This window comes from Meleagris gallopavo, chromosome 30 (genome assembly GCF_905368555.1).
Source record: "Meleagris gallopavo chromosome 30, MGAL_WU_HG_1.1, whole genome shotgun sequence".
Classification (NCBI taxonomy): domain Eukaryota; kingdom Metazoa; phylum Chordata; class Aves; order Galliformes; family Phasianidae; genus Meleagris; species Meleagris gallopavo.
The window spans coordinates 2,921,932-2,939,450 of record NC_139433.1 but is presented as its reverse complement, the minus strand read 5'-3'; the positions used below and the strand labels follow the sequence as shown (position 1 = coordinate 2,939,450).

Genomic DNA, 17,519 nt, shown 5'->3' with positions numbered 1-17,519 from the left:
CCCACACCCGTGGGGGTGTCCCCGTGTCGGGCCGTGCCCACCGCGTGCCCGGGGTTGCCCCTTCCCGAGAGCTCCCGGAACCCCCCGGGTGTCGGTGTCGGGGTGCGCGGGTCCGGCTGCTCCTGCCCTTATTTGGGCATTTCGGGCCCGTCCAATCAGCGCGGGGGGGCCGGGCCCGACCCCCCCGCCCCGCCGGGTCCCGCCCGGTCTCTCCCGGTCCCGCCGTCGGTCCCCGCTCCGCCGCCGCCGCCGCGCCATGAGCAGCTCCCAGTTCAACAAGGGCCCCTCGTACGGCCTCTCTGCGGAGGTCAAGAACCGGGTGAGCCGCGCCGGGGGCGGGGGGGGTGCCGGGACCGACGGGGGTTTGCGAGCAGAGAAGTCCCGGGGGTGTTCCGAGGGTCCCGATGCCATCCGGAGGATGCGGAGCCGGGTCCCGGGGCGCGGGGTGCGCCGGGGCCGCGCTCCGATCGTGGGGCGCTCTGACTCTGTCCCGCGGGGCCCCGGGGGTCTGGGAGGGGTCCCCGGCACCGGCCGCCCCCACTTTCACCCCGGTGCCGTTCCCTGCGGGGTGAGTGGGGCGATGGCCCCGGCTCCGTGCAGCTCTGCTCCCGGGGTTTCCCTGCTCTCTGTTTTCCCATCACTCTGCGTCCCTCGGGGAGTGGCTCCGACACAATGATGTTCCTCTTGGTGGACCCCAGGGCTCGGACTGGGCCCTGATGCCAGACTGGAAGGGGACAGTGGAACCCGGTTTCTCTGCTGGGGCTGTTTGCACTCCAAGAGGATGCGGGCTGTTGCACGGAGGGCTGCCCTTCCCACCCTCAGAGCAGGGCTGGGTCCCCTGGCTGGCTCCACAGCCCAGGCTGTGCCCTATCCCTGCTCTGGGAATGGAGCTCGGCCATGGGGGGTGCAGCAGCCACCTCCCCTTCCTTGTGCACCTGTGCACCACAGGGATGGGATCAACAGCTGGATGTCCAACCCAGGACACAGGCAGGATGCGGGATGCGCACACAGCTCGAGCTGGGCTCTCCTTCCCGGCCTCATAGGATTTGGGTTTCGTCACTGCACGAGGACGGGCCTCTGCTTGTACCCAGTGGGTGGACACGTGCCGGGGCCTCGCCGCTGCCTGCACCCAGGTGCTTTAGCTTGGTTCAGCAAGAGCTGAGCCAGTCTGACGGCCTCGCTGTGCAGGCTTCGGCTGACATCACTGCTGAGAACCCGTCAGACCTGCAGCACTGACCTGTGATGGGGGTCTGTTCATGAGCTGCTCCTGCTGCAGGACGGCCTTCTGCTCCTCTCCTGCATCCCCCAAGCCGGGGAAGGGGCAGGGGAAGAGGAATCAGTGCTGTGTGTAGATCAGCTGTGTGTGGGGGGATCCCACCAGCACCCACGTGATGGCACAAGTGTGACCGTGGTGGCCGCTTCGTCCTTGCATCCTAGTCAGGTCCAGCTTCCTCTTTGAGACTGGGCTGTGGGGCCATTGCCCTTGGGAACAGCAGCTCTGCATCTATCCCAGGGTGTTCCTCTGAATCCTCTGAGGTTCTGGGAGGTGAGCATCCCCCCAGCTGTTTTCTGTGCAAGAAAGCGCATCGCCAGGGCTACTAAAAGGGAAACTGAGGCACGGAGACTGCAGAGAGCTGTGCTCCCCTCGGTTCTGTCTGTGCAAGGCTCCATAGAGGTGTCTGATGGAGCTTGGGGACGGGCTTGGTGACCCTGCAGCACAGGCACAGGGCAGGAGCAGGCACAGTGCTGACACCCCTCCAACAGGGAACAGCTGAGCCCCGTGGAGTCCTTGGGCTCTCGGCACAGGCTGGGCTGTGCTGTGACATCCAGCGATGGCTCTCGGGGCTCTCAGCCTCCTCTTGCGACAGCTTTCCCTGCTCCAGCCCAGGGTGAGATCTGTTGTCCCCGCGGTCGGGCCGAGGCGATGCCGTTCCCGGGCGGCTGCTCTGCATCTGGGAGGAGGCGGCCGCATTCCTGGCATAGCCGCGGTGGCCGAGGAATCCGCGGCGGCCTGAAGGGCCCGGCGGGAGGAATGAGCTCGGCTGGGTCTCGTGGGCGGAGGTGAGAAGCAGCCGTGCCAGCAGCTCATCCTCTTCTTCTTTGACAGTTTGCAGAGTCTCGGGGTCACCGCGTGCGAGACTGCGGGCTGTGCTGGATGTGGCCGTGCTGATGACAGCATTGAGCCACGCAGGGCTGGGACAACTGTGCACAGAGCAGCAGCCGGCGGTGCAGGAGATGCTCGGTGGCTTTGTTCTCCACCGTCACCCTCCATCCTCGGGCACACCGTGCCCACCCCGCAGGGCCCTGCTGCAGCTCTTGCTTTCCTTCCTCCCCTCGGCAGTCTCTGTACCGCTGAATCTGGGTTTCCTGTGCACCAGGAAATTGCAACTGATCGCATATCCCAGGGCTGCCCAAACCCCGCCTCACACTGTGCTGTGCAATGGGACCGGCCTCGTGCTGGGGACCGGTCCCCACGGGATTTGGGGTGCACGCAGGGCTGTGTCTGACCACCCCACACCCCCCCCCCAGCTCGCCCAGAAGTACGACCCACAGAAGGAGGCAGAGCTGCGGACGTGGATCGAAAGCGTCACCGGGCGGCAGATCGGGGCCGACTTCCAGAAGGGGCTGAAGGATGGGGTCATCCTCTGCGAGTGAGTCCCACGGCACCCATGGGAGGTGCAAGCACAGCCCCCAGGCACTGCGTGGTTTGGGAGACCTGGCTACGGGGAGCCCTCGGGGCAATAGTGGGAAGGTGGCTCTGGGATCCCTGGTGTCGCGGGGCTGCGTCATTCCCAGCTGGGAGGAGCGGGCCCAGAGACCCCCAAGTGATGTCAGCATTCCCCTGGGGAGGGACGACCCTCGTACCCACAAGCTCACCACCATCACCTCCCCCCAGGCTGATGAACAAACTGCAGCCCAACTCGGTGAGGAAGATTAACCGCTCTGCACTGAACTGGCACCAGGTGGGTGCAAGCAGCCCCCAAGCTTTCCGTGCTCCCACTGTAACCTGGCTGTCCTGTGCTCCCTCCTCACAACCTGACTGCTCTGTGCCTCCCCTCAGCTTGAGAACCTCTCCAACTTCATCAAGGCCATGGCCAGCTACGGCATGAACCCCGTGGACCTCTTTGAAGCCAACGACCTCTTTGAGAGTGGGAACCTGACACAGGTGCAGGTGTCACTGCTGGCACTGGCGGGCATGGTGAGAGCACGGGGAGGGATGGGGGCAGCTCCATGGGATGGATGAGCACCAGTCTGTGCCCAGCAGCTCCCCAAGTCTGACATTCCTCATTCCTCACCACCTTTCCTCAGGCCAAGACCAAGGGGCTGCAGAGTGGTGTGGACATTGGTGTGAAATACTCTGAGCGGCAGCAACGGAACTTCGACGAGGCCAAGATGAAAGCTGGGCAGTGCGTGATCGGGCTGCAGGTGGGAGCTGCCAACCCCCAGTGCCCCACATCACAGCCGGGGGGTTCCATCCCCTGTAGGAGGATGGGGATGGTGGGGGGGATGGGGCAGTGCCTGCTTCTCACCACTCTCTGTTGCCCAGATGGGCACCAATAAGTGCGCCAGCCAGTCCGGCATGACAGCCTATGGCACCAGGAGGCACCTCTACGACCCCAAGAACCAGATCCTGCCACCCATGGACCACTCCACCATCAGCCTGCAGATGGGCACCAACAAATGTGCCAGCCAGGTGAGCTGGGGGAGGACGAGGCTGCGGGATAATGGCATTGTGGGGAGCACCGTGCTGAGCCCCACTCGCTCCCTCTCTTCCTTCCAGGTGGGCATGACAGCACCCGGCACCCGACGGCACATCTACGACGCCAAGATGGGGCTGGAGAAGTGTGACAACTCCTCCATGTCGCTGCAGATGGGATCCAACCAGGGTGCCAACCAGAGCGGGCAGGTCTTCGGCCTGGGTCGCCAGATCTATGACCCTAAATACTGCCCACAAGGCACCCCAGGGGATGCAGCCAACGCCGCCGGTGAGCCGGGCACCGACCTCCCCGGGTACCACTATTATCAGCAGGAGGAGAGCTGCTGAGCAGGGCTGTCCCCATGCAGTCCCCCTCACAGCCACATTCTGGCCTCAGTTCATCATTCCCTCTTTTTAATTTTTTTCTTTTTTTTTTTAAATAATGTTAAAAGGAATCTATTTTTTCTGGGAAGGGACTGGCCATGCTGCAGCCCTGCAGTTTTGCCCACTCCTTGTCCTGTGCTGGAAGGGTCTGGGGCTGTGAGCATTCCACGCTCTCTCCTATGATTCCCTAAATCCAAAGCTGGAAGTGCTGTTTTTTGGAGAACTCTTGGGACCAAAGTTTCAGATTCCATCTCAGCCGGGTGCCCCTGCACTGCAGGATGATGCTGTGTGAGGTGGGGGCAGCCTCGGGCCGGGGGCTTCTTCCAACCATGTGGGGTTTTTAATTCAGATGCTCTTATATCGAAAGCTTTTTTTTAAAAAAAAAAAAAAAAAAAGAAAGAAAGAAAGAAAAAAAGGAAAAAAAGAAAAGAAAAACAAAAGGAATCGACCTTTTCTTTAAAAAAACCAAACCAAACCAAAACAACTTGAGCAGGAAGCGCTCTCTGCTGCACTCTCCTGGGCGTTGCTCCAGGGCTGGGGGTGGCTCATAGCCGCAGGGCTGTGGGGGGCTGCGGGGAGCCCCGCATGTCCCCTGGACCAGGGGCCGGGTGGGACGCTTTGGGGTGAAGCACTGCGTGGGGAGGGCGGCAGTTCGGCCCCATCCCTTCCCGTAGCCGCGCCCCCCCCCGCATTACCCAGCGCCGGAGCGGTACCCGCAGCTGCAGCCGATGCACTGCGGGGAGGGGGCGGCTTCAGGACCCTCGGGAAGCGGCGGGGCCCCTTTAAGACCCCCGCTCCATGACGCAGCTGTTTGTAAGAGGGGCGGAGCGGGGCCCGCCGTGATAACGTGACGTGGGAACCGGTGTCGGTAACGTGCTTCGGTGGGGGGGGGGTTCCTCATCTCCCGTCTCCCTACCGAAGACCCCCTTATCATCTTTAGTGCTTCCATCTCCCCTCTGCTATGCGCATCCTCCCCCCCAACGGCTGCCTGCCCCCCCGGGCCGACATGGGACGCTCCAGCTGGAGCTGAGGCCGTGCGCTGCCCCGTGCCGCTCCCCGATGCCTTCCCTCCCAACCCCCCCGGCGCTCCGTGCCTCAGTTTCCCCCTGGCAACAGGGTCCCGCCCCGTTGCCCCTGCTCCCCCCGTTCCTCCCTCCCACCCCCCCCCCTCCGCTTCCCCTTCCCTATAGCAGGAAGGGGGCGAAGCCTTCCCCCCCCCCCCCCTTCCCCATCCCCCCCCGGCGGAGATCAGCGGGATTTGCCGCCCGAGATCTCATAATCCCGTCCGGTGCCGCCCGCCCCTCCTCGGGCTCTGTAGGAGCGGGCGGACAGGTGAGTGAGCGGCTCCGGGCACCGGGGGGGCGGCTCCGGCTCCAACGGCTCTTTGCCCCCCCCCCCACCCCCCCCCCGCTCCTCTCCGGCTGCATCCAGGCGCTTCCCCGCTCCGGACGGGGCTGGCATCGGAGGTAACAGCGGGGAAATCGGGGGGAGCCGGACGGGCACGCATTTCATTCTTGTGCCCCGCGCACGGGTTGGGAGCTGAGCGCCCGCATTTGGGAAACTGAGGCACGGGCAGCGCCCTGGCCCATCCTACGCCCCTGGGTACCTGCAGCCCCGTGCGGGTGAACCCATCTCCTGGATCCAAAGGGGCTCCCCAGAGCTCGTGCCTGTTTTGCTGGTTTTGCTTTGCGAAAGAATAGGATTTGGAGGCTCGGGTTGGGAAAGGCTCTTTTTTGGCCGGATTCCGGAGCCGACTCCTCCCGGCACGGCGGGGTTGTGCCCAACCCAGCCCTGCTGAGCCGCGGGCAGCCTGGCAGGGGGATGGAGGCAGTGACTCAGGAGTACGGGATGCTTTTCACCCCGCAGCCGGAGCCACGCAGCGCACACCGTCGGCGCTACACGCGGCACAGCCATGGCTGTCGGGACGCAGCTGCAGCTGCTGCTCTGGAAGAACCTCGCCTACCGTCGGCGGCAGCGGGTGAGCAACGCCTGCAGTTCGGGGAGGGGGGTCCCTGTGGCGACCCCGCAGTACCGATGGTCCCCTCCAGCTGCAGTGTCCCCCAGGTGCAGTTGGCCATCGAGCTGCTGTGGCCGCTCTTCCTCTTCCTCGTGCTGGTGGCGGTGAGGCGTTCCCACCCTCCCTTCCAGCAGCACCAGTGTGAGTTTTGCCATGCTCTGCTCCCGGTGTTGTGCAGGGTGGGGGTCAGGGGCTCTCCATGGAAGCGGTGCAGCCCCCAGACCTATTTCTCTCCCCCTCAGGCCATTTCCCCAACAAGGCACTGCCATCAGCCGGGACGCTGCCTTGGCTGCAGGGCATCCTCTGCAACGTGCACAACCCCTGCTTCCAGCAGCCCACCCCCGGAGAGGCCCCTGGAACAGTGGGCAACTTTGGAGGCTCCATGTGAGCAGGGTGGGCAATGGGGGATGCCAAGTCGGGCTCTGCTCCCCTCACATCCCCCCCCCATGCCTGCAGCCTGTCCCGCCTGCTGGCTGATATCCGCCAGGCCCTGCACCGTGCTGATGGTTGGCAGCTCCTGCACCACCTCGCCCAGCTCCTGCCTGCACTGCGGGGCCACACAGCGCTGATCTCATCCCGGCTGCTGCAGGGCGATGCCCTCACACGCCTCCTCCGCACCAACGCCTCGCTGCTGCCCGTGCTGCACCAGGCATTGGTGGAGGGGTTCAACCCACCTGATGTGAGTGCCCATGGTGCCCGGAACAGCCAAATTCTTGCCACAGCTGGAACCCCACAACTTCTGGGAGTGTTTGGGGTGGCTGTGAGCCCTCTCCGTGACCCCCACAGGAGTGGATGAACTCGGAGATGGACAATGCTGTGGCAGCCCTGGGTCCCTTCCTGCAAAGCGCTGAATCCCTGCTACAGGAGGTACCCCATCCCCACATCATCCCTGCATCCCTCCCCCAACCTGGGCCCTCCCTGCAGCCCCTCTCTCCGCAGCTCTCCTCCATGGGCACTGTGGCTGAGCTGCAGCGTGAGGTGACGGTGCTGACAGGCCCTGGTTCCTCTGCTGTGGGCGCCTTTGAGGCCGTATCACGCATCACCTGTGGGCACCCTGAGGGTGGGGGGCTGCAGGTGCCTTCCCTCAACTGGTATGAGGACAGCGATGTCGGTGCCTTCATGCACCGCAACGGCTCCAGGCGCAGCACGGGAACCCCTGACAACGACACCAGTGAGAGGGGATGGGGGATCAGGGATCCTCAGGTGCCCCTCTGGGGGTGGGGGCAATGCAAGGCTTCGGCTCTTCCCTCTGCCAGGTTCCTTCTGCCAGGAGCTGCTCCGCAGCCTGGAGGCTGCCCCACTTTCACAGCTCTTCTGGCGTGGCATCAAACCCCTGTTTGTGGGCAAGATCCTGTACACACCACCCAGTCCTGCCACCGACCGCGTCATGGCCGAGGTGAGTGTGCACAGTGCTGGGGGGGAGGAGGGGGCTGCACCCTGCTTTCCCGCCCCTGATCCTCTCCCCGTGCAGGTGAACCGCACCTTCCAGGAGCTGGCAGCGCTGCAGGACACAGCTGGTGCTGCTCTGGAGCTGGGAGCCCACATCCGTGCTGTTCTCAATGGCAGCCAGGAGCTGCGGGCGCTGCGGGTGTGTGCCCAGAGCGGGGGCTGCATGGGGCCACCTCCAGGGCCAGGTGGTTTTATTGCTCTGATGCTTGGCAGGAACTGCTGCTTGCACCGGGCACGGCACCGCTCCTGGATGGGCTCCTCAATGGCACCTCCCAGTCGGTGTTGGCACAGTTGGTGGCCGGGTCAGCAGGGCTCAGCTGGCAGCAGGCACTGGATGAAGCGGAGCGGGCACTGGGTGCTCTGTCACAGCTCCTGGGGTGCGTCCGCCTGGACAAGATCGAGGCGGTGGGCAGCGAGGAGCAGCTGGTGGCCCGTGCCATGGAGCTGCTGGAGGAGAGGCAGTTCTGGGCTGCTGTGGTCTTCCAGCCCCCCCTGAATGCCACGGCCACGGCGCTGCCCCCCCACGTGCGCTACAAGATCCGCATGGACATCGACGATGTCACGAGGACCAACAAGATCAAGGACAGGTTGGGGGACGCAGCCCCTCTGAGCATCCAAAGCCTGGGGTGGGGTGTTGTCCGTCCCTCTCCCCTCTCAGCGTGCTGCTCTACCCCAGGTTTTGGGACCCGGGCCCTGCAGCTGACCCATTCAGCGACCTGCGCTACGTGTGGGGTGGCTTTGTCTACGTGCAGGACCTGGTGGAGCAGGCGGTGGTGCGGGTGCAGACAGGGACTGCCCCACGGGTGGGGGTCTACCTGCAGCAGATGCCCTATCCCTGCTACGTGGATGATGTGTGAGTGCTGCAGGACCCCCAGCGACCCACTGCCCTAGGGCATGGGCCGAGTGCTGGTGCAGGGCTGTGTCCTTGTCGGTGGTGGGAGATGGGGGTCTCAGACTGATGCCCTCCTCAGGTTCCTGAGGGTGCTGAACCGCTCGCTGCCGCTCTTCATGACGCTGGCATGGATCTACTCGGTGGCCATGATCATCAAGGGGGTGGTGCATGAGAAGGAGGCGCGTCTCAAGGAGACCATGCGGAGCATGGGGCTGAGCAGCGGGATGCTCTGGCTCAGCTGGTTCCTCAGCAGCTTCATCCCCTTCCTCCTCAGCTCAGCTCTCCTCGTCCTCATCCTCAAGGCAGGTTGGGGGGTGGCAGCCAGCATGGTGGTGGTGGTGGGGGGGGGGGTTCTGCAACTCCAACCTGCCTCGTTTTGCAGCTGGGAGACATCCTGCCCTACAGCAACCCAGCCGTCATCTTCCTCTTCCTCGGCACCTTCTCAGTGGCCACCATCTGTCAGTGCTTCCTCATCAGCACCTTCTTCCCCCGTGCCAACCTGGCCTCGGCGTGCGGTGGCATCCTTTACTTCTCTCTCTACCTGCCCTACGTGCTGTGCGTGGCATGGCGTGACCACGTCACCTTCCCACTCCGCGTCCTCGTGGTGAGCAGCACTTCATTCCCTGCACCCCGATTTCCCTTGGATGCGCTGGGTGCGGGGTTTGGGGGCTCAGGTGCATGGCTGTGTTCTCCACCTGTGCCACTCTTGGTGCTGCAGAGCCTGCTGTCCCCAGTGGCCTTTGGCTTTGGTTGTGAGTACTTCTCGCTGTATGAGGAGCAGGGGGTGGGCATGCAGTGGCACAACCTGGGCACCAGCCCTGTGCCGGGAGACCCCTACAACTTTGCCATGGCCATGGGGCTGCTGCTGCTGGATGCTGTCCTCTATGGGCTGGCAGCCTGGTACATCGAGGGCGTCCTCCCAGGTGAGTGTAGAGCCTCTGCCCCTTGCAGCCCTTTGCTCGACCCTGCTCAGCCCCCGTGTCCCTGCCCACAGGTCAGTACGGGGTCCCCAAGCCCTGGAATTTCCCCTTCCTGAAGAGCTACTGGTTTGGAGAGCCGCCCTCAGCTGGATACCCCCCGTACCCCAGCGGTCCTCTCACTGCACCCCAAGGTGAGCCCCTGCCCATGGGAGGCCACGGGGGGGGATCCTGGCCCATTGTGAAGGTCCTGCCTGGCTGTGACTCACCGGTGGCTCCCAGTGCTGGTGGAGGAGCCTCCTGCCCAGCTGCAGCCTGGAGTCTCCATCCGCAACCTGGTGAAGGTTTACCGCAGCAGCAGCCATGTGGCCGTCGATGGGTTGAGCCTGGACTTCTACGAGGGGCAGATCACCTCCTTCCTGGGCCACAACGGGGCCGGCAAGACCACCACCATGTGAGCTGGAACCTGGGAGTGGGAGCTGAGCCCCAGCACTGGCACTGCCCCATCCCCACCCAGCTCCCCATGAGGATGGGCTCAGAGCTTCCCGTGCGCTCTGCCACCTCCACTTCGCCACCTCCTCCTCTCCAGGTCTATCCTGACCGGGCTGCTGCCCCCCACCTCCGGCACTGCCTACATCCTGGGCTGGGATATCCGCTCCGATATCGACAGCATCCGGAAGTCCATGGGGATGTGCCCGCAGCACAACGTGCTCTTTGATATGTAGGCAGGGCAGGGCTGGGGGGGAGGGAGGATGAGAAGTAGCAGGCAGGACCCCCGCTGACCCCCCACCCTACAGCCTGACAGTGGAGGAGCACATCTGGTTCTACGGGAGGCTGAAGGGGCTGGCGGAGGAGCAGGTGAAAGCGGAGATGGAGCAGCTGCTCCAGGACACGGGGCTGCCCCACAAGCGCCAGGAGCAGACCAGGAACCTGTCGGGTGTGTGGGCTGCGCCATCCCTATTGCCATCCCCATCATCGCCCAATTTCCATCCTAATGCCGTCCCCAACGCCCGCTCCCCCGCAGGCGGCATGCAGCGGAAGCTCTCTGTGGCCATCGCCTTTGTGGGCGGCTCTAAGGTGGTGGTCCTGGATGAGCCCACAGCCGGTGTTGACCCCTACTCACGCCGCAGCATCTGGGAGCTGCTGCTCAAGTACCGCAAGGGTGAGGGCTGGGGAGGGGGATCCCATTCCCTCTGTCTGCTGCGAGCCCCCAGCCCTACAGAAGCGGGGTGAGATGGGATCCAGAGAGGGGAGACCGGAGTGGGACGGTGGCTCTGTGCCCCCAGGGCGCACCATCATCCTCTCCACACACTACATGGACGAAGCGGAGCTGCTGGGGGACCGCATCGCCATCATCTCGCAGGGCCGGCTCCGCTGCTGCGGGTCTCCGCTCTTCCTCAAGGCCAGGCTGGGCACGGGTTACTACCTCACCCTGGTCAAACGGGAGAGCACCGAGCTGGGCGCCGGCGGCTCCGGCCCTACCAAAAAGGTGCCTCCCCTTGGTCCCGTCCTCCCCGACTCTCCGTGCCCAGAGCCTTGGATCCCGCTGCAGCACCCACCCACTCTTTGCTGCCCTTTCCCGCAGGACGGCGGCACCTCCGAGGGCGGAGAGCGGGACAGCGAGGGCAGCGCAGCGGGTAGCGTCCCCGCACAGCCCCGCACCGCGTCCCGGCCCCGCACGCCCTGAGCACCGCCCTCCCCATCCCCAGATGTGCCGCAGCTGTCGGCACTGCTGCAGCAGCACGTCCCCGGCTCCAGGCTGGTGGAGGACATCGGGCGCGAGGTGCTTTTCGTGCTGCCCTACAGCGGGGCCAGGGACGGAGCTTTTGGGGAGCTCTTCCGGGAGCTGGATGCGCGTCTGGGCGAGCTGGGCATCTCCGGCTACGGCATCTCGGACACGAGGCTGGAGGAGGTAACCGTGGAGCCGGGGTGCCCAGAGATGTGCCCAGAGGATCGGACCGCTGGGACAGCGGGAATCTGCGCTGAGTGTGATGGCAGCTCCTCTCCCTCTCAGATCTTTCTGAAAGTGGCCGAGGACAGCGGGGTGGATGGTGGCAGGACAGGTAAAAGCGTCGGTCCCGGTTGGAACGGAGCTTCGGGACCCCGACGTGCAGGGTGAGGAGGTGCTGGGGGCTGTGGCCCCACTCCCATCCCGTTTTATCAGGCAACAGCAACAGAACACCCCCGCTGGGGAGAGGAGCGGTCCCTGATAAGGAGGGGGTCACGGGAGCAGCTGCCGAGGAGCCGGGTAAAGGGAGGCAGCTGGGGCCGGGGGGGCCGGTAGCCCGCCCCCAGAACTGGGCATGGACCTCAGCACGCGTCCGGCCGTGCGGGCAGGGCTGGGTGGAGGGATGCTGTGCTGCGTTGTGCCTGTTCGACATCGTGGTGTCCTACGGGCTTTGGGAATGGTGGGAAGATGAGATGGGAGTGGGTCTAGGGATGTGAATGCACTGGGGATGCGTCCTGCCCCCTTCTGCTGGGGGCAGAGTAGCTGCATGGATTGGGGGGGTTGGGCTACGATAGCCGTGGCTATAACCCTGCTTTCCTCTCTTTACACTGAGTCCAAGGAGCCCGCAGAGGTAGGAACTGGGGGCCGGGGGGTCCCTCGTGTCCCCGCATGCAGCACCCAGGCGCGGGGCCGTCCCTGCAGCAAACCGTGCCCCCGAACTGGGGCCGAGCCCCTGCTCCTCTGTGCCGGGGGCCGGCTTAGGACCCGTCTGTGCTTTGCAGCGGAGGAGCCGCAAGAGACGGACCTGCTGCGTGGAGCGGCCGAGAGCAGCCGGTGCGTGCGGGGCTGGGCGCTCACCCGGCAGCAGCTCCGCGCTCTCTTCACCAAGCGGCTGCTCCACGCCCGGCGCAGCACGCGGGGCTTCTTCGCACAGGTACGGAGGGGGTGGGGGGGGGGGACCCCGGGATGGGGCAGAGGCTTCAGGGCGAGCCCTGATCCGCGGCCCCGCAGATCGTCCTGCCCGCTGTCTTCGTCTGCGTTGCGCTGCTCTTCAGCCTCATCGTGCCGCCCGTCGGGAGATACCCAGCGCTGCGCCTGGAGCCCGGGATGTACGGGCATCAGTTCACCTTCTTCAGGTGCGCGCCCAGTTCCCGAGTGCTCTGCCCAACTCGGAGCCGCCGTCCCACGCCTGCGCCTTTTTGCAGCAACGACGCTCCGGGGGACGCGGACACGTCCCGGTTGTTGGCCGCTCTCCTGGCCGAGCCGGGCTTCGGTACCGCGTGCATGAAGGACGAGACGAAGGGGTGAGCGTGGAGCTGGGGGGCTCCGCTCCGCTTCGGTGCCGCGTTCTGACGGGGGGTCTCCCCTCCTTTGGTGCCTGCCGAGCAGGACGGGGCCGTGCCCACCTGCGTCCCACCCCGACGGCTTCAGGCAGCCCTCGGTTCCCTCGGCCTTGCTGGAAGCTCTGCGGCGTGGGAACTGGACACGAGCTGAGCCGTCCCCCTCCTGCCAGTGCAGCGGGCCGGGGGCGCGCAGGATGCTGCCCGAGTGCCCCACGGCCGCCGGAGGGCTCCCACCACCCCAGGTACCCGCGGCTGCCGCTGAGGTCCAGGCAGGTGGTGGGGCTGTGCGTCCATCTGTCCGTCCCCACCAGGTGCAAAGAGGCACAGGGGACATCCTGCTGAACCTGACGGGCAGGAACATCTCTGACTACCTGGTGAAAACCTACCCCCAGCTCATTCGCCAGGGGTGAGTGCTCCCAGAAGCTGTCCTGTGCGTGGGGACACCACCGGGACACTGTGGGGAGACCATGGGGAGGGTAGTGGGGGAAACATCCATCTCACAACTGAGCTGGCACACATTGCTGTGATGTCTCCTCACTGCTGTTTCCCCCTCTGCCCTGTTTCTTCCAGGCTCAAAACCAAGAAGTGGGTGAACGAGCAGAGGTGGGTGCAGGGGCAGTGGTTCAGCTCGGGCAGGGTGGCCATGCAGTGCCATGGGAGGGTTGGAAGCACCCAGCTCTCCTGCACGTCCAGGTATGGTGGCTTCTCCCTGGGCGCTGGTAGCTCGCAGCTCCTTCCATCAGCAGAGGAGGTGGGCAGTGCAGTGCAGGAGTTGAGAGAGCTCTTCAATGTCACCCAGGTACGGCTGGGGTTTGTTCCCACCTGAGTGGGGACGGGGAGGGCTGCTGCATGAGCTGCACCTCACCCCCCTGTCCTGCCCCAGGGCAGCCCCATGGATCGGCTCCTGGGCAACCTGAGCCACTTCTTCGAGGGTTTGGATGCACGCAGGAACATCAAGGTGAGTTCAGAGCTGGAGGCACGGGGATGTGTGGCACTGGCTGTGTCCCCTCTTTGGTGTGGGGAGCAGTGCAGAGAGAAATGGAACAGAGCCCAGCGAGCACCCTCGGGCTGCAGGTGTGGTTCAACAACAAGGGCTGGCACGCCGTGGTCGCCTTCCTCAACGTGGCCAGCAACGGGCTGCTGAGGGCACAGCTCCCTGCAGGCTCTGACCCTGCGCTCTACGGCATCACAGCCATCAACCACCCCCTGAACCTCACCAAGGAGCAGCTCTCAGAGGCTGCACTGTGAGTGCCGGGTTTGGGCTCCTGCGGGCTCCCCATTGCCCTCTGACTCCCCTTCTGCTGCAGGATGGCCACATCGGTGGACGTGCTGGTCTCCATCTGTGTGATCTTCGCCATGTCCTTCGTCCCAGCCAGCTTTGTGCTCTTCCTCATTGAGGAGCGGGTCAGCAAGGCCAAGCATCTGCAGTTCATCAGCGGGATGAAGCCCGTCACCTATTGGCTGGGCAACTTTGCTTGGGACATGGTGCGGGATGGGGATGGGGTCAGGATGGGGCACGTCTGTGGCTCCTGAGGGCCGGGCCCCATTTGTCACCCGCTGCCTGGATTCTTATGCCCATAGTGCAACTACCTGGTCCCCGCACTGCTGGTTGTCCTCATCTTCCTCTGCTTCCAGCAGAAGTCCTACGTGTCCTCGGCCAACCTGCCCGCCCTGGTGCTGCTGCTGCTGCTCTACGGGTGAAGGGCCGGCGTAGCCTGGGATGGGATGGGGGTGGGTGCACCCAAGTGCACCATCTTCAGCCCCTTCTTCTGCCCTCCAGGTGGTCCATCACCCCCCTGATGTACCCAGCCTCCTTCCTCTTCAGCATCCCCAGCACTGCCTACGTGGCCCTGACATGTGTCAACCTCTTCATTGGCATCAATGGCAGCGTGGCCACCTTCGTGCTGGAGCTCTTTGTGGACCAGGTGAGAGCTGGGACCCATCCCTCAATGGGGCTGTCCTGCTCTGCCGGCTCTGCCATCCTTCCCTCACTGCCCTATAGAAGCTCAACAACATCAACCGCATCCTGAAGAAAGTCTTCCTCATCTTCCCCCACTTCTGCCTGGGCCGAGGCCTCATTGACATGGTGAAGAACCAGGCGATGGCCGATGCCTTTGAGAGGTTTGGTGAGTGCAGAGGTGCAGGGCTGCTCCCCTACCCAATTCCCCCTTCTCTGGTGCCCTCCATCCTGCAGCTCCTTTCCCCTCCTTTTATAGGAGACAAGCGCTTCGTGTCCCCGCTGTCCTGGGACTTAGCAGGGAAGAACATGTTTGCCATGGCCATCGAGGGCATCGTCTTCTTCCTCTTCACCTTACTGCTGCAGTACCGCTTCTTCCTGCGGCTCCGGTGAGGGCTGGCCAGGGGTAGTGGGGGTGATGATGGAGGCAGTGTGGACTATAGGGGATCCTGGAGGTTTCCCACTGCTACCCCCTCAGGCCACGTGCTCTGCAGCTGCCCTCACTGGGGGATGAGGATGAGGATGTAGCCCGGGAGCGGATGCGGGTGGGCAGCACCGCACGGCGCAGTGCCGTCCTGCTGCTGAAGGACCTGACCAAGGTGTGTGGCTGCCCCGTGCCCCGTCCCGTGTCCCCAGTCCCACTGATGGGTGCTGTGTCCCCTGGACAGGAGGTGCTGTGCCTCACGGTGATCCCAATCCTGTAGGTGTATCGGTACCAGGCGCGCTCCAGCAGTGGACCGGCTGTGCCTGGCTGTCCCACCTGGTGAGGTGAGTGCTGGGGGCTGTGCATTGAGGGGAGTGGGGGGGTAAGGGCTGCTGCTAAGCCAACTGCTCCACAGTGCTTCGGGCTGCTGGGGGTGAATGGTGCTGGGAAGACATCCACCTTCAAGATGCTGACGGGGGACACAGAAGTGACACTGGGGGAGGCCTGGCTGAAGGGACATAGGTGGGAGCATATGCACCATCATCTCTCCTCACCGTGTGCTCACAATTACCTTCATCCCTACAGCCTGCGTGCTGGCTTCTTCATCCTCATCCTCATCCCTGCAGTTCGATCATTCCTAACCCTGCTGCATGCTCAGCCTCACCCTTGTCCCTGCAGCTTGTCCCTGGTTCCTGCAGCTTGTCCCTTGTCCCGCAGCGTACTCACCATGTCCCATCCTGCAGCGTGCTCACCGACCTGCAGGCTGTCCATCAGAACATGGGGTACTGCCCACAGTTTGATGCCATCACGGAGCTGCTGACGGGGCGGGAGCATCTGCAGTTCTACAGCCGTCTGCGTGGGGTGCCGGAGGAGGAGACCCCCAGGGTACAGCCTACATCCTAGCCTCCCCCCAGCCCCTCCGGTGCCATCCTCACCCCCACACACACTCTCACAGGTGGCTCAGTGGGGCATTGCCAAGCTGGGCTTGGGATCACATGCAGACCGCCTGGCAGGCACTTATAGTGGGGGCAACAAGCGCAAGCTGTCCACGGCCATCGCCCTGCTCGGCAGCCCCCCCATCATCTTCCTGGTCAGTGGGGCAGTGGGGGGGATGGCAGCCGTGGGGCAGGACCCGATGGGGAGCTGGCATTGTGGCTGCAGGATGAGCCCACGACGGGGATGGACCCAGGTGCCCGACGCTTCTTGTGGGACTGCATCCTCAGCCTGGTCAGGGAGGGCCGTTCCGTGCTGCTCACATCCCACAGGTGGGTTCCCAACACAGGGGACACCAAGGGTGGTCCCCTGCTGTGTGCCTCACACCTTCCCCCCACGGCAGCATGGAGGAGTGCGAGGCGCTGTGCACCAGGATGGCCATCATGGTCAACGGCCGATTCCGCTGCCTGGGCAGCGTGCAGCACCTCAAGAACCGGTAATGGGTGGGGGTGGCCCCACTGGTGTGGGGCTGCGCTGGGGACGAGCAGTGCCTGCATTGCCATCCCTTCCTTGGTGCAGGTTTGGGGATGGGTACACAGTGGTGGTGCGGGCGGCGGGGCCCGGCCCTGAGTTGGGCACCGTGCAGCACCTGATGCAGTGCAGCTTTCCCGGCATCGCGCTGCAGGAGCAGCACGGCAGCACGCTGCAGTACCGCCTGCCTTCCCACGCCTGCTCCTTGGCACACGTGTTCGGCGTGCTGGCGGCGCACTGCGAGCACGGCCCCATCCAGGACTACTCTGTGTCCCAGACCACCCTTGACCAGGTGATGGCGGTGGGGGGCGCGGTGTATGAGGACGGGGTCCTTCCTGCTGGTGTTCCGCTGCTCAGTCCCCATCCCTGCAGGTCTTCGTGCACTTCGCCAGGGAGCAGAGCGACGGGGACCCGGGGCAGGACGTGGGATCAGCGCAGGATGTAACCTCAGGGCAGGATACGGCCCCAGTGCCCGGGAGGCAGCCGATGCCGTTTCTAAAGGACGACAGCTATCAGGAGAGCGTGGTCTGAGTGTGGCTACACGGCTCCTGGACCACCGCCCCCACCCCAGCCCTGCTCCCGGCTGGGGCACAACCACTGATCCCGGTCTGCTGTTGGCCTGGAGCCCGGCTGCACCACTCCTGCTGGTCTGGGGTTACGATTCCCGGGCTCGGAGCCGCAGAGAAGGCTGGCCCGCTTCTCTGCACCCGGAGCTGGGCACCGGGCTGTGTTGCTCGCGCTGCTGTCACATAGCGAATGGAATAATAAAGCACTGCAGTGCCGCAGGCGGAGCGCCGTGCTTTGTGGCTGTAGCAAAACGGGGCGAGAGAGGAGGAGGAGGAGGGGGATGAAGGGAGGAAGGAAAAAGAGGTCCGGAGCGGCACCGTCGGGTGTCGGTGTGCAGGAAAAAAAATATGGAACGCTTCACGAATTTGCGTGTCATCCTTGCGCAGGGGCCATGCTAATCTTCTCTGTATCGTTCCAATTTTAGTATATGTGCTGCCGAAGCGAGCACGATACCTACTCC

General features: G+C 64.4%; 2 protein-coding genes and 1 non-coding gene across 3 annotated transcripts; 2 read left to right on the top strand and 1 right to left on the bottom strand.

The window, feature by feature from the left end:
- The first annotated feature begins 163 nt into the window (after nucleotides 1-163).
- On the top strand, nucleotides 164-4,521 carry CNN2 (calponin 2). Its single transcript, XM_085211686.1, has 7 exons — nucleotides 164-319; nucleotides 2,530-2,651; nucleotides 2,897-2,963; nucleotides 3,062-3,199; nucleotides 3,310-3,426; nucleotides 3,548-3,694; nucleotides 3,782-4,521. Exons 1-7 carry the CDS (start codon nucleotides 257-259, stop codon nucleotides 4,043-4,045), a joined length of 918 nt encoding a protein of 305 aa, XP_085067812.1. The 5' UTR covers nucleotides 164-256; the 3' UTR covers nucleotides 4,046-4,521.
- A 25-nt stretch (nucleotides 4,522-4,546) lies between these two features.
- Nucleotides 4,547-17,277, top strand: ABCA7 (ATP binding cassette subfamily A member 7). The gene is given in 48 exon segments (XM_085211687.1): nucleotides 4,547-4,949; nucleotides 5,948-6,059; nucleotides 6,146-6,239; nucleotides 6,341-6,482; nucleotides 6,555-6,777; nucleotides 6,885-6,965; nucleotides 7,023-7,269; nucleotides 7,355-7,494; nucleotides 7,570-7,686; nucleotides 7,761-8,134; nucleotides 8,224-8,400; nucleotides 8,519-8,741; nucleotides 8,822-9,043; nucleotides 9,158-9,362; nucleotides 9,434-9,550; nucleotides 9,639-9,810; nucleotides 9,946-10,077; nucleotides 10,154-10,293; nucleotides 10,381-10,518; nucleotides 10,643-10,845; nucleotides 10,942-10,993; nucleotides 11,066-11,268; nucleotides 11,371-11,419; nucleotides 11,521-11,604; nucleotides 12,087-12,238; nucleotides 12,316-12,440; nucleotides 12,510-12,608; nucleotides 12,694-12,889; nucleotides 12,959-13,053; nucleotides 13,218-13,250; nucleotides 13,341-13,446; nucleotides 13,531-13,605; nucleotides 13,722-13,891; nucleotides 13,955-14,132; nucleotides 14,229-14,344; nucleotides 14,428-14,572; nucleotides 14,650-14,773; nucleotides 14,864-14,993; nucleotides 15,083-15,203; nucleotides 15,309-15,338; nucleotides 15,340-15,372; nucleotides 15,444-15,550; nucleotides 15,772-15,913; nucleotides 15,984-16,118; nucleotides 16,190-16,293; nucleotides 16,365-16,457; nucleotides 16,541-16,784; nucleotides 16,865-17,277. Coding segments are annotated over 47 exon segments (6,513 nt in total). The 5' UTR covers nucleotides 4,547-4,949; nucleotides 5,948-5,993; the 3' UTR covers nucleotides 17,024-17,277.
- Nucleotides 17,278-17,400: 123 nt separating this feature from the next.
- On the bottom strand, nucleotides 17,401-17,507 carry LOC116217501 (U6 spliceosomal RNA). Its single transcript, XR_004162127.1, has one exon. It is a non-coding gene; the product is annotated as a U6 spliceosomal RNA (small nuclear RNA).
- Between the last annotated feature and the right edge of the window lie 12 nt (nucleotides 17,508-17,519).

Bases quoted from the DNA above. Each gene is read 5' to 3' on its own strand.
- CNN2 (XM_085211686.1), top strand. From the start codon at position 257: ATGAGCAGCTCCCAGTTCAACAAGGGCCCCTCGTACGGCCTCTCTGCG. The intron at 3,200-3,309 runs GTGAGAGCACGG...ACCTTTCCTCAG, and splicing joins TGCTGGCACTGGCGGGCATG to GCCAAGACCAAGGGGCTGCA. The intron at 3,427-3,547 runs GTGGGAGCTGCC...TCTGTTGCCCAG, and splicing joins AGTGCGTGATCGGGCTGCAG to ATGGGCACCAATAAGTGCGC.